This window comes from Cucurbita pepo, chromosome 4 (genome assembly GCF_057944985.1).
Source record: "Cucurbita pepo subsp. pepo isolate OVF chromosome 4, ASM5794498v1, whole genome shotgun sequence".
Lineage (NCBI taxonomy): Eukaryota > Viridiplantae > Streptophyta > Magnoliopsida > Cucurbitales > Cucurbitaceae > Cucurbita > Cucurbita pepo.
The window spans coordinates 7,718,777-7,735,762 of record NC_141801.1 but is presented as its reverse complement, the minus strand read 5'-3'; the positions used below and the strand labels follow the sequence as shown (position 1 = coordinate 7,735,762).

Genomic DNA, 16,986 nt, shown 5'->3' with positions numbered 1-16,986 from the left:
GTCGGCCTACTCTTTGTGTCGTGCTAAATTATTACTCATTAGTTTAGATAGTCGGCATACTCTCTATGTCGTGCTAAATTATTACTCATTAGTTTCGATAGTCGGCCTATTCTCTATGTCATGCTAAAATCATTACTCGTTAGTTCATATAGTCGGCATACTCTCTATGTCATGCTAAATTACTACTCATTAGTTCATATAGTCGGCATACTCTCTATGTCATGCTAAATTATTACTCGTTAGTTCAGATAGTCGACATACTCTCTATGTCATGCTAAATTATTACTCGTTAGTTCAAATAGTCGACATACTCTCTATGTTCATGCTAAATTATTACTCGTTGGTTCAGATAGTCGGCATACTCTCTCTATGTCATGCTAAATTATTATTCGTTAGATCATGTTAAGGTCAACGAATCTCGATAGCTTCATGCCTCTAAAGTCTTTGGCCCTCAAGAAGTAAGATGTCTTCTTCTTCTTGTCTTCTACTTCATATCACGTTCACTTGGTTCATAAACATCCATCGCTCAAACTCCACCATAAATTGATTATTATTAGCTTTGTATTACATGAAATTTATTTATTTGTTTGTCTTTATTGGAAGACTTCTAAATGAGATCATATCAAGCGGTATGTAACAACCCTAGATTTCTATTTACCTAAAATCGCTACCATCATCATAACATGGTCATTTTGTGTAGAAATAAGCGTTTAAACTTCATCTTAAAATGTTATCATGGACGTACGTGTTTGAAAACGTTTTTAAAAAGAAATAACGAATTACTAAATGAATATTAAAATTAAAAACGCCCTATTCTTACCGAAATCTAAGAAAATAAATACAACTACCCTATGCATGTGTCATGGTCTCGAATTCTAATGTTATCGTCCGTTGTACAAGAGCGTTTTGCCTAACTTGAAATAGAAGTAACACGTGGCTTGAGTATTTTAAGAAACGGATACAATCATGAGTGGATCTATCATATCATTCTATATTTCCTTAGGTGGCTATCCTGAATGGGTTAACTGGATGTGTATTTATTGTTCTACACATGGTGCACATGTGCGAGTATGGACCCACCAGTCGGTTCGCACACCTCCTAAGCCCCTTTCATGGTCGGACGAGCATTTTCTGGAGCTATTGATGTCAGACACCTGTTAGCTATCGTGATCGTTGCAGCATTATGATAAACATAATGATTGTTTTCCTGTATCGTAATGTACGCGTCCAAACCATCGTAAAAGAGGGGTATTCCTCGATGCATGAACACACAATGATGCATGAGATCCCAACATTTCATTCATTATCATGTAAAACAACCCCTTCCATTTCCCTGGGGTTGTGCATTTTGTCGAAACATCTTATTGCATGTCATTCATAACATACATCTTATCATGTCCCATGTGTCACATCATAAGCATATCGTGTTTCCTAACATATCATAAGCATATCATGTTTCCCAACATATCATGACATATCATGCACGTATCATATCATGAAACATATCACAATATGATCTTCCATTTTTGACTCTGATATGTTTATTAAATGTTTCCGTTACACTAGAATGTAGTGTAACAGCCCAAGTTCACTGCTAGCAGGTATCGTCCGCTTTGACCCGTTATGTATCGGCGTCAGCCTCACGACTTATAAACGCAAGTTAGGGAGAGGTTTCCACACCCTTATAAGGAATGTTTCGTTTCCCTCTCCAACCGATGTGAGATCTCACATGGAGGATGGGAAAACTGTGATATGCGCTCTGGGTGCTAGATGGACATTATCTCCCCGTTGAGCATGTTTGAATTGTAGGATTAAATTGCATGCAACATTTAGGCGAATGTATTTATGAATTATCTATGCTTACTTAATTGATAGGAATATCTCTTTATTAAACATGCATGAACGTTTAGACCATGATTTCTGTACACTAGGTGATCGATAGAATACTTCCCTAGTATGCATGAACCAGGGTACGTAAGTTTAGGGCGGAGGAACCCAAGTGTTATGTAACGACTTAGGTTAATATATTTCTAGTACGCCAAGCACCCTAGGATCGTAAGCGGCAATGAGAGACCTAGGTGCACCCCGAGATTTGACTTAGCCACGAAGAGCTCACCTTGAGCGACTTGAAACGCAAGTTGTGACCTAATCCACCTAAAACGCCATAGAACCTAATATATCTCCATGGCACAAAGGTGAACTACGAGAACTTATAAGATGGATGATAACGCGAACAAAACTATTTGAGGAGTCACTATGTGTAGGATATAACTTGCCTTGATAGGAGATGAGGGACTACGCGAATTAGGGGTGTACATTCAACCCGACAAACCGGACCAACCCAACCCGAACTACAAGGGTTGGGTTGGGTTGGATTAGCATTTCAGGTAGGGTTGGGTTCATTTTTCTGAACCCGAACTGAATCGGTTCGGTTTCGGGTTCGTGGGTAAAACCCTCGGGTTGACCCGAGCCAAATTCAAATATATAAAATATATTAAGAAATTTTATTTATAATAGGTTTGCCAGAGTGGTACTTTTATATATACTTAAAAATACCATACTAACAAACAATTATATGTATGCAAATACATGTTAGGTTCATAAATTATATATATATATAAAGATTAAAGATAGACAAGTCATTGTAAATTTTAGTTTAAATATATTTTAGATAAATCTTGTAAATTTTAATTTAAATATATTTAAAGAATACTTGTTATGTTCATAAATTATATATATAAGGATTAAAGATAGACAAGTAATTGTAAATTTTAGTTTAAATATATTTAAAGAATTCTATACTAGTTCAATGTTTATTAGACAAGTAATTCTAAATTTTAGTTTAAATATATTTAAAGATAAACAAGTAATTTTAAATTCTAATGTATTTATTTTCTATTTGTAGTCACATTATTATATCACAATAAATATATATATTATTTTTCTAATAGGGTAGGCTATCTATCTTTATCAAATCACGTAAACATATTTCAACTAAAATATTTTTATATGTTTTTTTTTCTTTTTTTATATACAATATTTTTAAACTAATAATTTTTATTGTTTATTTAATTTCATAATATATCTTTATGTTTTTTCTATTTTAACCCATTTTCAAGAAATGTTTCGCATTCTTTAGTTTTATGACACGTTGAACTATGTTAATATGTCACAATTTTCACTCGAACTATGTTAATATGTTACAATTTTCACTCGAACTATGTTAATATGTCACAATTTTCACTCGAACTATGTTAATATGTTACAATTTTCGCTCGTTGTTTTTTATTAAATTTGTTTTGTTTTGTTTTTTTTTTTTTTTTTTTGAATAATTATGGATTGATTTGTATTTGTTTGTAAATTTTTAATATATTTTATATAAGATTGCATCCCAATAATTATAAATTGTGGATAAATAAAACTTTAAAAAAAAAAAAATAACAACCCAACCTGAACTCAACCCGAAAATAGAGGGTTGGGTTGGGTTACCAATCCAACCAACCCGGACCATGTACACCCCTAACGCGAATAGGTGATATAAAAAACTACCACTATATATATAATAACCTGTCTTGAGAAGGGACGATGGATTACATAAATTGATAGCATGAGGAATAGCTAGTGTGTATAATAACCCGCCTTGAGAGGGGACGAGAGACTACACGAGTAGTTGATTAAGTATATACTATTGTGTGTAAAACAAACCCGTCCTGAGAGTGGATAAGGGACTATATAAGTAATATATTGGGGAGCTACTAGCATGTGTAGAGGAAATTCACTGTATCGAGGGACTACACAAATAGATTAGCTCCGGATATCTAAAAATATTTTTCTTAGATTAGCTCCGGATATCTAAAAATATTTTTCTTTTATATACCTAATATCTAATACAGTAAATATTAATTTGAACCTTCAAATTAAATATATTTTTCTTTCAATTAAATTGATCAATGTTATTATTAGCCAGCTAAAAGACGTCGCAAACTTAATACAAAATTAATTAATTAAATTTTTTAATTAATCATAGTTTCATTCACGAGTTGTCAACTTCTCCCTACGTGATAGTTATATGCAGTAAGTCGCCGTCATTGTTGTCTTTTGCTTACATTCCCATAGAACACCTATTTCAATTTCTCAAATCTCGCTTTCAAAACTCTCTTTCGAAATCTCTCTGCCCCCGTTTTCTAAAACTTTCTTCTTGAACCGGGGGTAGAGGTTCGAGTATATGTCGCTTGGCCGTAAGCGACGCAAGAACGAATAGGTTTAACTCACTTGTTGCTAGGAAGTGAGTGCCGCATAATCGCAAAGTACAACTAATTCTTTGATGAATAATTTATTTATGATCCAATCATAAATTAAATTTCTCTCGAGCAGAGTGAAAAGGTGGGGTCCATTGTTAATCTCAAACTTAGTACCGAAGAGAACAACTAATGTATTTACTCGTATATAGGAAATGAGTGAATTTCATGTCGTAAATTTACGTTCCCAACTTCCTATTATTAAGTCTAAAAAATAGTAGACTTACTGAACCCACTAGAAAAGTCACTCTCACCCATACCCTTGTAGACAGGAGTTTATAACTCAACAAGATTAAGATAGATCAATATACAGTCATCTTGTGAAATATTAATGGATTTATAAAAAGAGGTTAAATATTTCGTGTTTTAGTCTTATATATGGAATAATAAATGACGTATTTAACAAACTAGTCGTTCGACTAAAATGGTTGATTTTTTTTTTTTTTAAATAAATTATAAATTTAGTTTCTATTTGAATTAATTATAATGATTGGATAAAATAAGTATCGACCAATAGGAATATTTCTTTTAGAATTTCATCAAATTATAAAATGTAATTATTAGATTTTAATTAAATTAGAAATGAAGTATAATAATTATATTTGGGGCTAATAAATGAACTTAATTATAGTAACATGGAGTTGGCTTTGTGGGATTAGAGCCTTGGTGGTCCCACATGACACGGTGTCTTTACACCTGTTATTAGTACAACACGTGGGACAATGTGGGCCCGGCGGCTTACAGTAAAATTTAAATAAAATAAAATAAAATAAAATAAATAAAATCTTCATTTTTTCAGCTTTGCTTCGTCTCTTTTCGTCTTCCTCTCGATCGGCCCAAAAATTCCCTCTGTTCTTCTTCTTCTTCACAGACGATCTTCAATCTTTTCGCCCATTCTTGCACCTGTAAACCCTAGTTAAACCCTAGATTTCTCGACGATTTCGCCTTAATTTCACTTCTTCCTCTCTCATTTCAGTGTTTACGGCTTCATTGAAGCTCGATTTGGGCGTGTCGATGGCGTTTCTTGGTTGAAGTTTCTGTTTTCAAGCAAAATGTCTGTTTCCGAGCTTAAGGAGCGGCATGTGGCGGCCATTGAGATGGTCAACTCTCTCAGAGAACGCTTGAAAGAGAAGAGGCGTTCGTTGCTCGACACTGACGGTGAGCTTCTTGATCACTCTGTAACTTCTTTTTTTATTCGGCTGTGTTGTTTTTTTTTTTCCTCTTCTGATTGATGATTATGTTGTTGCTAGTTGGTTTAGATCTCATCCGTTTTGGTGGTTGATTCTGCAGTAGCTGCGTTTGCGAGGTCTCAGGGGAAGCGTCCCGTCTGTTTCGGAGCTACGGATCTCGTCTGCTGTAGGACTTTGCAGGGTCATACTGGAAAGGTACGTTTTCTTTTTGTGGATAACTTCGAGGATAGCCGTGTTCTTTTTTTAACGTTGACTGTTGTAGAAATCTTCTTACTGTGTCGTGAACAAGATCTTAAATCATTGCTTTAGTGTAAACGAATGTTGGAAGAATGTTAGGATTGAATTACATCATGATACCATTGAAAGTGTTTTTTTCTGGATTATCTGGTTGAGAGTAGCTGATTTCGTAGGGATTGTTTAATTAGTTCATTTATTACTTCATAGTCTTGTAGGGAGGATAGGCCTATAAGCAAAATGATGGAATTAGAAACTATCTACAAGAGATAGCTTACTCCGATTGTTTATGTCATTTAATGGTACTCAACTCATTGTCTAAACTATAGAGCCTAGATATCAAAAATGGTTTCTACTCTTGCGCTTCGGTGTTTTTCATTCGATGATCAAGTCTCTGTTTCTCTTCAATTTAACTCTGAGATTCTCCATTGGGGTTGGAAAATAATTGCTGCAACTCCTGCAGGTGTACTCGTTGGATTGGACTTCGGAGAGGAATCGAATTGTCAGTGCATCTAAAGATGGGCGTTTAATAGTGTGGAATGCTCTAACAAGCCAGAAGACTCATGCCATAAAGCTACCTTGTCCATGGGTCATGACTTGCGCTTTCTCGCCTTCTGGTCAATCTGTAGCGGGTGGTGGTCTTGACAGTGTTTGTTCTATCTTCAACCTCAACTCTCCAAATGACAGGGATGGGAATCTGCCTGTGTCTAGAACTCTTAGCGGGCATAAAGGGTATGTTTCCTGTTGTCAATATGTTCCAGATGATGATAATCACCTCATTACTGGTTCTGGGGATCAGACTTGTGTCTTGTGGGATATTACTACTGGACTTCGAACGTCTGTTTTTGGAGGCGAATTTCAATCCGGGCATACAGCAGATGTATCAAGGTATTTTTCTCATAACATCCTTATGAATTTCATTTAGAGATGAACAATCGAGTTCATTGGAATTCGGTTGTCTGGGCTTATTATGGTATGATATAAAGTTCCATTATGACTATGCAATTTGTTTCATTAACTTGTTTTCTTGCTTATATTACGTTTTCCCTTCCATTAGCCCATTTGATTTATGTTGTAAAGATGGATGATTATAATTATCTAATGCGAATACATGTATATTTGATTATTCATATTACTTCTGTAGTTGTTTGACTATTTTGTTTTTATGCATGTTTTAGTGTATCTATTAGCGGATCCAACACATTTATTTCTGGTTCTTGTGATACAACTGCTCGCCTCTGGGACACTCGGGTAGCTAGTCGAGCAGTGCAGACATTCCACGGACACGATGGAGATGTTAATACAGTAAAGTTCTTTCCGGATGGTAACCGGTTTGGAACTGGTTCTGATGATGGAACTTGCAGACTATATGATATCAGAACTGGGCATGTTCTCCAAGTTTACCATCAGCTGCACAGCGATGATACCAACCCACATGTAACCTCCATTGCATTCTCTATATCTGGAAGGCTTTTATTTGCTGGATACAAAAATGGCGATTGCTATGTGTGGGACACTTTACTTGCACAGGTATTTCATGTTTTAATGTCAATAAGAATACTAGAACATCCACCTTGTTCAAAATACGTCCATGAAGACGACGAACCTCTTGTCGAATACTTTTCGGTAGCATACCTAAGTTAAAAAAGAAATTTCCTTTAAATCTTACTGGATCCTTTAGCAGGCTATATATTTGGGTGAAATGATACCTATCATTAATTTTGATGATTGCAGATGGTTTTGAACTTGGGAACACTTCACAACTCACATGAAGGGCCAATTACTTGCTTGGGTTTGTCTGCTGATGGAAGTGCTTTATGTACAGGAAGTTGGGATTCAAACCTGAAGGTTAGTATGTTTGTTAACATGGTATTCTATAAAACCCACCTCGGTTGGAGAGGGGAACGAAGCATTCCTTTTAAGGGTGTGGAAACTTCTCCTTAGCAGACGCGTTTAAAATCGTGAGGTTGACGACGATACATAACGGACTAAAACAGATAATATCTTAGTGGTTACATATTTAACTATAAATGTCCAAGTCATTTTTGCGATTTCATGAAATAAAAATTTATGGTTCGATGAATTTTAACTTCGAAAACGAAAGAGACTGATACTGATTTTCAACCTTCTTCTTCAAACCATAGAAATCAAATTTGTAATCTAATCAATTAAACTTCTATGGTGATCGGAAACAGTCCGAGACCCTTTCTGCTGATTGATGAACGATAATAGTTAGCATATCAATAATCAAAATCTAGTTCGGATAATTAGTAGCAAGTTCATAAAGTATATATGTTTAATTTTTGCATTACATGTATGTAGATTTGGGCTTTTGGAGGTCAGAGGAAGGTAAATTAAGGAGGGAAGAGGCGTATTTTGTGTAAAAAAAAGCCTTCCTTGACTGCAAGCAAGGTGGGGAGGGCTGTGTTTAGTGTATGGATGCAAACTCATCGTGAAACCCTTCAAATTGTATTGTTGGTATGTAAATCCATAGTCGTCTTCTCTCCAAATTAGACCATCTCAGAGCATTAACAAACATGATTGATTATTCCAAACAAATATATGATGAAAATGGCTTTCTTCTTTCTTGTCTCCTTTTACTATATGATAAATAATAATGTAATGCAATTTTTCAGTTATTATTGGGTATAGCTGAAAATGGTTGAATTAGAGACTATTTTTTTAACACTATATATATATATATATATATATATATATATATATATATATATATATCTCTTTTTTCTTTGGTTCAAAAGAAGCCGGTTTTTAAAATGAAATTATCATTAAATTATCCAAACTTTAAAAATTGAAACTATTTCATTTTTTAACTTTTAAAACATATCTAATAAAATCAATTTTGTCTAATAAGTTTTCTGAATAATTCAAAAAATTTAAAATTAATTAATTAATTATATATAAATTTAAATTTTATATTCAATAAAACCTTAAAATTAAAATAAAAAAAAAAAATTCAAAATTCAAAAATAAAAAGACAACTAAATTTGTAATTTAACCTAAAAAAGAAAATTCATTTATTCAAGTATGCTTGTCAAACATTTTTACATCACAAAAAATACAACAATTTGCTAATAGACATCCAACAAGTTAAATTCCTTGCCCACCACAACTCATCAATCAACTAAACTCAAGTAGCAGCATAACCCTCATTAATTCAACTTTGACAGCTTCTCAAACCAACAAATGCTGACTTCGGTGAGAAAGGCAAACGGTACTCGGAAGATCGATTTGAGAAAAACCATCACATTCACATATAATAGACACGGAGTGAGTAACAAGGACAACCATATCAGTCATTTTTTTACTAAGGGAAGAGCACGACGGAGCGAGACTTGTCGAATAGCAAGATGAGGAAATGACTCTCAAAGTCGACCATTAAAACAGGGATGAGCAGATATAGACTCAAACTAATTCAACAAACGCTCCCATGACGATGATGCCCATGTCCTGAATGGAGTTTGCCTCAAACTTCAAAACTCTTTATACAAGATTTGACCCTTTTCGTAGCCCATCCCGAAACCTGTGACCTTAATTTTGCTCACAAACAAAAATGAATAAGATTTAGTTTCCTTGCAGTTCCAACTAGCCGCTCGCAACTATCTCGTGAATGACATCGCTAACAATTTCATCAGATGATCTAACGGCCAGCTTCATTGCAACCTCTCTTGAAGAATCGATTCCGAACGATAATCGCACAAGTACCCTCACGTTGCCAATGTATACTCCAGACAACAAGCAGGTGTGTGATCTCGAGTTGCTTGCAACAACCTCGGTTCCCTGAAAGAGAGAGCAAACATGAATTGAATGGAAAGACCAATAATTCAAAATAGTTGCTAATCCATGAATTAAAATTATCTAAAATCTAAGCTTATAAACACTACAATAGTGAACTTTTGTTTTCGCTTGGTTTATTTTTCATATATGTATTCAAAGTCCAAAATCCAAGTTAAGTTTTGAAAACTGAAAAAAGAAGTTTTTCAAAAAGTAGTTTATGGAATTTGGCAAAGCATTCATATCAAGGTTTTCGAATCTCAAACTGCACAAATATAAGCTTAATAAAATCGTAGTCAAATTATTTTCCCTGGATGATTATGCAATACGACAAACTAACCTCACAGGGCTGCATGCCGAGAAGATTTATGACAGCACCTACAGCTTCAGCCAAGCTTTCCCTTGGTCCAAGACCGTATTCGTCAACTCTCTCGCAGTCCGGACCCAAGCTATCCCATGCATTTTTAAAATTAGAGACTCCTTCTTTCAACATGTAATCAGCTGCAACAACCTCCAGATCCTCCAACTGATATTCGTCCTCCACTCCATCTTCTTCAGCCTCCCCAGTGCTTGGATCAACCTAGACCAAAGAAGTGAAATACGAAATCAAAATCATTTGGAGATGCTTGGTAACGAGCATACTTCACGAACTAATTTTATCTCCAAATATAGTTTTCAAGGAGGTTAAATTCATGAGTTAACTCAAAACTAACAACGGAATTAAATTAGAAATATTCAATTTCTCACTCAGGCCCATATTTTTCCTGTGCTACCGAATCTCTATTCCCAGTTTCTTTTTTTTTTTTTTTTTTTTTCCTTTTTTTTTGGTGAAATAATAGTATGCAGATGCGCTAACGTCAAATTGTGATATTCGCAAACTCTGGTTTAATAAAATTTCTGCAAATTACCTCTTTAACAATAAATCTCAACATGTTTGAAAATTTCCCAACAGCAGGAACCCCTTCAGGCTTCTCAAATGCCACGAAGGTTTGTCCAGGTGAATTATAGGGAAGTGATCTGAGAGGTCTGGATATCACTTCAGTGAATTCTTCTGCTTCAGACGCATCAACAACAACAGTGACCTGGCAGGAGGCAGAAATAATTATACAAATCTGGATGCAGTTTAACCAAAAAAGAAAAGAATGCTATTTTCCTTGAATTAGCCCATACATTTTCGAGTAGTTGTTCTGGAATTGTATTAGTGCAGTTGTATTGAAACACAACGTGGCTATCAAAAATATGCTTAACAACATTAACTGCATATTCCGTTTCTGCTTCTGAAAGTTCCACAGGTGCTGATGACTGAAAAGATCAATACCATCACAATTTCAACATTGAAGAAGTACTAATAAAAATATATATACATATATAGCGCAAACACCACCATGCATGATTAAGGATAGAAACAATCGAACCTTGAAAAGCTTCCCAAAGGCAGCAAATTGTGGAATCGAAGAAAGAAGCTTCTCATATGCATCAACAGTGGCTGCTGGGCCAGTTGGAGGAGCACCAAGGCCGGTTGGCTTTTTACCTGGGGCTTTCTTCTCAGCAAGTTGCTGAGACTTGATTTCCTTGGGCACAGAATCAATGTCAAAAGGTTCCTCAGAAGGCTCCTACATCCATAGGCAGAACACATGAGCGATGATCTCCATGGTACTTGATAAACTCACTGAAATAACTTACATAATTCTTCAAACTTGTTTCTAGATTGATCAGTGGGACATCCAGAGACCCAAAAAGGAAGTCAATGGCATCCTTCTCAGTTTCAGTAACTGCATCATTATCTCCAAGTGTTTTTAAGTATAGGGTGGCCCTGTCTCGAACCTGTACAAGAAATTCAATATACAGTTTCAAACTAGAACCATATATAAAAATGGTATCAAATCTAAAGTACGCCAGAGTTTTTAAAACAATCTACGCATGGAAACCTCAACAATTGTGACAAATAAGATACCTCATCATCATTGTCAAAGAGACATCGTCTCAACAGAACAAATATTTGGGGCTGTACAGAGAGAAGTAAAAGCAACATAGTTAGTTGAGTGATAAGAATAACAAATAGAGTTCATACAACTTACAAGAAAGGGAGACGGAATTTGTACCTTTAACGATTCAACTGTAACACCAAATCTTGCTAATGTGCTCACAGCACTGGCACGAACAGTTGCATTTTCAAGATGTACTCGGTTGTATATGTATCTTATATACTTGCTAGGATCAGATGTTTTGGGTCCTTCAATCCCCAGAAAGTGAAGGATCTGATATTATGGGAAATTAAATAACTTATAAAGATCATGTAGAACATGAAGGCAATAAGAATTAGAGCTTAACAGATCCTGAAATAATGTAAAAATGTGTGAATAACCTGTGTCGAAAGATAGGTGAATTCACAATCTTCAATGAACTCACACAAATGAAGCAACCCACTCTCTTTAGCATCAGGAATATCTCTTATCAGAATCACAATTGAATCAACAATAGCTTTTTTATAATCAAAGCCCCCTTCTTCTCTAAGAATGTTGCTAAGGAAATTCATCCTAAAAAAGTGACAAAAGAAAGATGTCCAACACTCATAAATCAAACATATATTGCCTGAAATAATATAACATATAATATTGAATAATCACAAATTCTTGAAAGATATTTTTTTAGACAAGACAAAAAAACGTGTAAGATATTACTCACAGAGATCTATATTTCAATGGGAACTTCAAACACAAAGATCTAATAGCTTCTACCACAACAACTTTAAACTCATCTGCAATATCTGACATAAAATTTGTTATCTGCTTCATCAGACGGTCCACACTTGTTTCATTTCCTGTTTTTAGAAGTGTGGTTATTGCAAGAGTTGCAATGCTTCTGTTTTGATCAGAAATCAAGTTCTCCATATCAATATTGCAGTTAGTGACAGCCAATGGATGAGTCATTGCCACCTGCAAGACAATATATTTTCAAAATATCAAAAGAGAAATGAACAGAAAATGAATCATGTTTGAAAAGTGAATAGTTGAAGATGTTACCTTGTTCAAAGTGCGAACAGCAGCAAATCTCAGCACTGGCTTTGAGGAGCTTAAAAAAAGCTGAAGAACAGTAATGGCTGGAGTCAATTCTCGGCTTGTCACACCCTGCAGCTCAGTGATTGCTTTGGCAGCTTCAAAGATCACCATCTCTGCTTTGTGCCGAAGGCAACCCTCAAGAAAATCATAGAACGGCCGATCACCAGTTTGAGTACTGGTAGCTGATTCACGAATAACCTGCTTGCAAAACCCTAAATAAGATAATGAACAAGAAGCAAAGCCCCGTCATGTATAAGAAGAAGGAAATTACATACCTGACTGGTATAGCGAATCAAGAGACATTGAGCCAACGGAGACCGAACAGTACCCCTTGTCAGGCTAGTAACCAGTTTGCTAACAGCTAGACGATCATTTTGACGTATCTGCAAGTAGAAAACAAATTATAATTTCATCAGATTGCATAAGCAGAATCTTTCTTTTAGAAAAAAGGACAGAATTTCATTGGTATGGAAAGGAACAAAAAAGAGTGGATGATGGGGGATAAAAAGCCAACCCACAACAGGGAAAAGTGGCTGCTAAAAAACGTACTCCAGAAAGAGTAATCATAAAACAGTAACAAAATGACCAATCTCAAAGGCAAAGTGGAAGACAATAATCACACATCATAAATATCCCTTTCATTATCTCTCCTTTCCTTCATCTCAGGGTGAAACCTGTGTACTTTATGTTTTTATTGAAAAGTTATTTCTTTTATCGAAAAGTTATTTACAGGTACATGTGACTGGAATCTAGTTGCTTGAAATTATGTACACAACAAAAAAGATTATAAGAACAAGAAATACCATCCTCCAAAAAGAAAAATTAATAAAAAATACCTCAATAATCAAAGTGAGAACAAACATGAATGCTTCAAGAAAAAAACATTACATAGGCAGAAATAATGGATGAGGCCAAATATGACAATGATAGGATTATCAATGTCGACAAATACTCATAGAATCTTTTTTAATTCTAAACGCAAATTTTCATATTATATTGCACTAAACATGTAACAATTTTTGGTATCATCTGATATGAACCAAGGCATCTCAATCATGCAATATGAACTTCACATATAGAATCGAGGATGAATCCTCTTGGAGTGGAGAATGATATAAACCAAGACATCTCAATCAATGCAAAAGTGTTCAAATTATCACAAGAAGTTGCAATTCATGCCTCATTAAAGAAGAATGAAACTTCATTCATTCTTGGATGCTTACAAATTTTCGGTGGATGAATAATCTAGAGTTATGGTATTTTATTGATGTATTTTAAGACATTTTATTTACTTTAAGGTTACATTTACACAATGGCTAATTAGGGCCATAAAGTATGAAAGTTACAACTCTTGAGATACCTCATAGAAAGTCAAGGGTCTTCATTTTGAAGCTATATAAAGTCATGTATGTTGACTTTGTAAGGTAGACTTGGGAAATGTAGTAAAAAGAGCTTTTGTGCTTTCTTTTGGCCAAGGGCTATTGCAATTCTATGCCGTTTAGGTTTTGTGTGTAGAATCATTCAAGTCTGACATGATTAATCTTGCTTGTGGAGTGATTCAAATCACAAATAAATGTTCTTGCCTTGCGATATTCGATCAACAAGATAATCTGGATCTTACTTTCCCTTGGAGTGATTCCTTACCATTTTGAGGTTCTTGGATATTTAGATCTAAAGGTCTTATTCTTCAATCAGATTGTTAGATCAAATTCCCAAGAGTTACAATCACTTAGAATGAAATCAAATTGATTGGGGTTTTTTTGCATTTGTGAACTAAGGGTTAGGAGCTTATGAAGGTTCTTACATTTAATTGGCTAAGATCATCTCCCATGTATTAGATAAAATTAGTCAAAAGATTAAAACTTAATCAGAAATAAATACTTTTTTCCTTTTGATAAAACCATTAAATATTGAATATTTAGATATTACCAACAAAATGCCATAATCGTATATGTACACTCACGCTCCAGCTAGAAACAATAATGGCTAGTATTTAGTCTTCTTTATAAATAAAAAGAAAAAAAAAATACCTCCACTCTTCCTCTTTCCATTAGGAAAATCACAGAAAATAAAATGCATATTTATCAAAACTTGATGGCACAAATTAACATCAAAATTTTTAAATTTCTATGCACTGCAACCATTAAATGATGAAGTTCAATTCAATAACATTCTCCAGCATTCAACATAACACCCAAAAACGGACACAAGAGGATGATCTAACATACTTGATGAAGTAAGGCAAGAGCATGAAATTGAACAAGTGCTGCCCTTGACTGAACAGCTTCCTGGACCTCATTACTCCACCGCTTGACAATTTCTGGATTTGTCTGCCATTAGAAGTTGCAAAGAAGAAATGTAAGAGAAAATGATAGAAAAAATTGCTCATAGATGCATATCCTTGTGTTTGGAAAATTAATACCTGGAGCAAATGAATACCACTAACTAAGGCAGAACTAGCTACCACAGGATTCTTATCTACAATTGCTTGTTTCAGATACCTCTCGATCTGGGTAAGAAGGGTTCCATCTGTAATCCGACAAAGCACACGAATGGCATTTGCTCGATACATATCAGTCTTACTATTCATGTCCTTCATTAGGCAGCTAGTCACAATAATAACCTTTAAAAATGAAATGAAATGTGTCAGTTCATAATTTTGAATGTACAACTACAGAAAAATTCAAGTTAACCTGATTATGGTGTTAACCTCATCAGCACATGGAGACAGTTCCTTTATCATCAAATAAACCATTCTTCTCAACCCTATATCCCTTGACTGGAAAAGCTTTGTCACAGCAAAGAAAACTTCGGTGGCTTCAATCTGTTAACAAGATTGTTGTGCATTGTCAACATTTGAACAAATTATACAAACATCCATCAGTCAAACTCAACATCCTTGAAAAATAACGCATTGAAAATGCATCAACTAATACTAATACCTATGAAGGATGTGCTATTAAATGGAAAAAAGAAGAAATGAGACACCAAGACAACATCAAACTGACCTTTGTGAAGGTTTCACCCTGGTTCAGAAGGTATAAAAGCCTCGTGATAACCTAAAAAATAAGACATGAACCCGGCAGAAAATATGAATACAGAAGAATTGTGTGGTATGAGGGAAGTCAGAGGGAAACTATCGCAAGTAATTCCATAGCACAAAACCTATACCTGAGAGCATCTTCTTGGATCTAACTGAGGATCATTAAAAACCCTAGCTTCCTGAAGAACAGAACCCTTCTCAATCCCCATAAACGGAGAATACTCATCTGTAAATGCCAGAAACCAAGAGTAAACATCATACTGCCTCGTGCTGATACAGAATTGCAATTCCCAAACGGAACAGAAGATCCAAACAACAGCACTATCTTATCCAGTCATCAAATTAACAAAAAAGCACAACAGAGATGGAAAATACACAAAACGATATCGTATTCAAAGCAACAGGCACATTACAAACTGCATTCCAACAACTCAACTAGAATAAACGGAACCAAATTGGATCAAATAGAACTCAAAGACCAAGTTCCTTCAAGTTTAAAACATAACGCAAAAGGCAAGACCAAACGACGAAGACACATAGATCTACCATCCAAAAGACTGATCCAGAAGTCCGGAAGGATCAAGTCGAGGAATTAAGTAAAATTGAAATGAGAGAAGAAGAATTAGAGTAATTATGGGTGCAAATGAAAGGACCTTCGAGGGAGTGGAGAAAGCGCAGTACCTTCGTCATCGCGGTCGTCGTCCTTCTTGATGAAAGTCTGAGCCATGGGCGAAGGATTTGAATCTTAGAGATCTTGAGACGACCAGCAAAGAAAAGCAAGCTTTGAACTGCCTGTGAACAAAGAAGAACAACTACTAGAGAGAAGCTGAACTGCTGAAGTTTGTTCGGTTGAAGTGAAAGCTCATCAGAAGTTGAACTATGGATTGGGCCTTCATCTTCAATCAACGCTGTGGGCTTAATCAATATGGGCCTGGCCCACACTATGCCTTTTCTCTTTCCTCATATCATGCTTTACTGGTGTTCGAAAAACCCGAGTAACCCAACCCAACCCAACCCGTATGGTTTGATTCGTGTTAGGTGCAATTCTACTCCTAATCATTCAACACACACCCCAAAACTTTCTTGGAGGCGTCACAGTAAACCACATAATCTTCTAAACCCTCTCAAACCATGAGCACTAGGCTCGTGTCACTCACCTGTGTTTCAACACGACACCCTTCTTGGTCAACTAGAAGAGTAGTGAGGCTATCTTGGCAAAGTCTCGTATGAAACACCAAACTACTTACCTCAATAACTGTAGTCGGGATAAGCCCACTTGGTGATTACTTCTACCTATTTGGGGTCCACTGAAACCCCCATCCTTTGACACCACATGCCCTAGAAACGGGACCTTCCGTGACCATAATTCA

At 35.3% G+C, this 16,986-nt stretch overlaps 2 protein-coding genes across 3 annotated transcripts; one reads left to right on the top strand and one right to left on the bottom strand.

Moving 5' to 3' along the window:
* The first annotated feature begins 5,090 nt into the window (after positions 1-5,090).
* LOC111793886 (guanine nucleotide-binding protein subunit beta-2) lies at positions 5,091-8,314 on the top strand. The gene is made up of 6 exons (XM_023675953.2): positions 5,091-5,456; positions 5,589-5,683; positions 6,186-6,610; positions 6,901-7,252; positions 7,457-7,570; positions 8,045-8,314. The coding sequence occupies exons 1-6, from the start codon at positions 5,351-5,353 to the stop codon at positions 8,078-8,080; spliced, it is 1,128 nt and encodes a 375-aa protein (XP_023531721.2). The 5' UTR covers positions 5,091-5,350; the 3' UTR covers positions 8,081-8,314.
* A 419-nt stretch (positions 8,315-8,733) lies between these two features.
* Positions 8,734-16,471, bottom strand: LOC111793291 (coatomer subunit gamma). 2 transcript variants are annotated; one of them, XM_023675114.2, is made up of 18 exons: positions 16,298-16,471; positions 15,745-15,842; positions 15,582-15,632; positions 15,284-15,397; positions 14,996-15,196; positions 14,802-14,903; positions 12,849-12,956; positions 12,538-12,771; positions 12,200-12,450; positions 11,880-12,051; positions 11,617-11,772; positions 11,469-11,519; positions 11,198-11,338; positions 10,930-11,127; positions 10,685-10,816; positions 10,423-10,596; positions 9,855-10,094; positions 8,734-9,520 (listed from the first exon to the last, which is right to left on the bottom strand). In XM_023675114.2, exons 1-18 carry the CDS (start codon positions 16,341-16,343, stop codon positions 9,326-9,328), a joined length of 2,664 nt encoding a protein of 887 aa, XP_023530882.2. In that variant the 5' UTR covers positions 16,344-16,471; the 3' UTR covers positions 8,734-9,325. The 2 variants fall into 2 exon arrangements, with proteins under 2 accessions (XP_023530882.2, XP_023530883.2); XM_023675115.2 differs by lacking the exons at positions 15,582-15,632; positions 15,745-15,842; positions 16,298-16,471 and having other exon boundaries at positions 15,267-15,397.
* Positions 16,472-16,986: the final 515 nt, after the last annotated feature.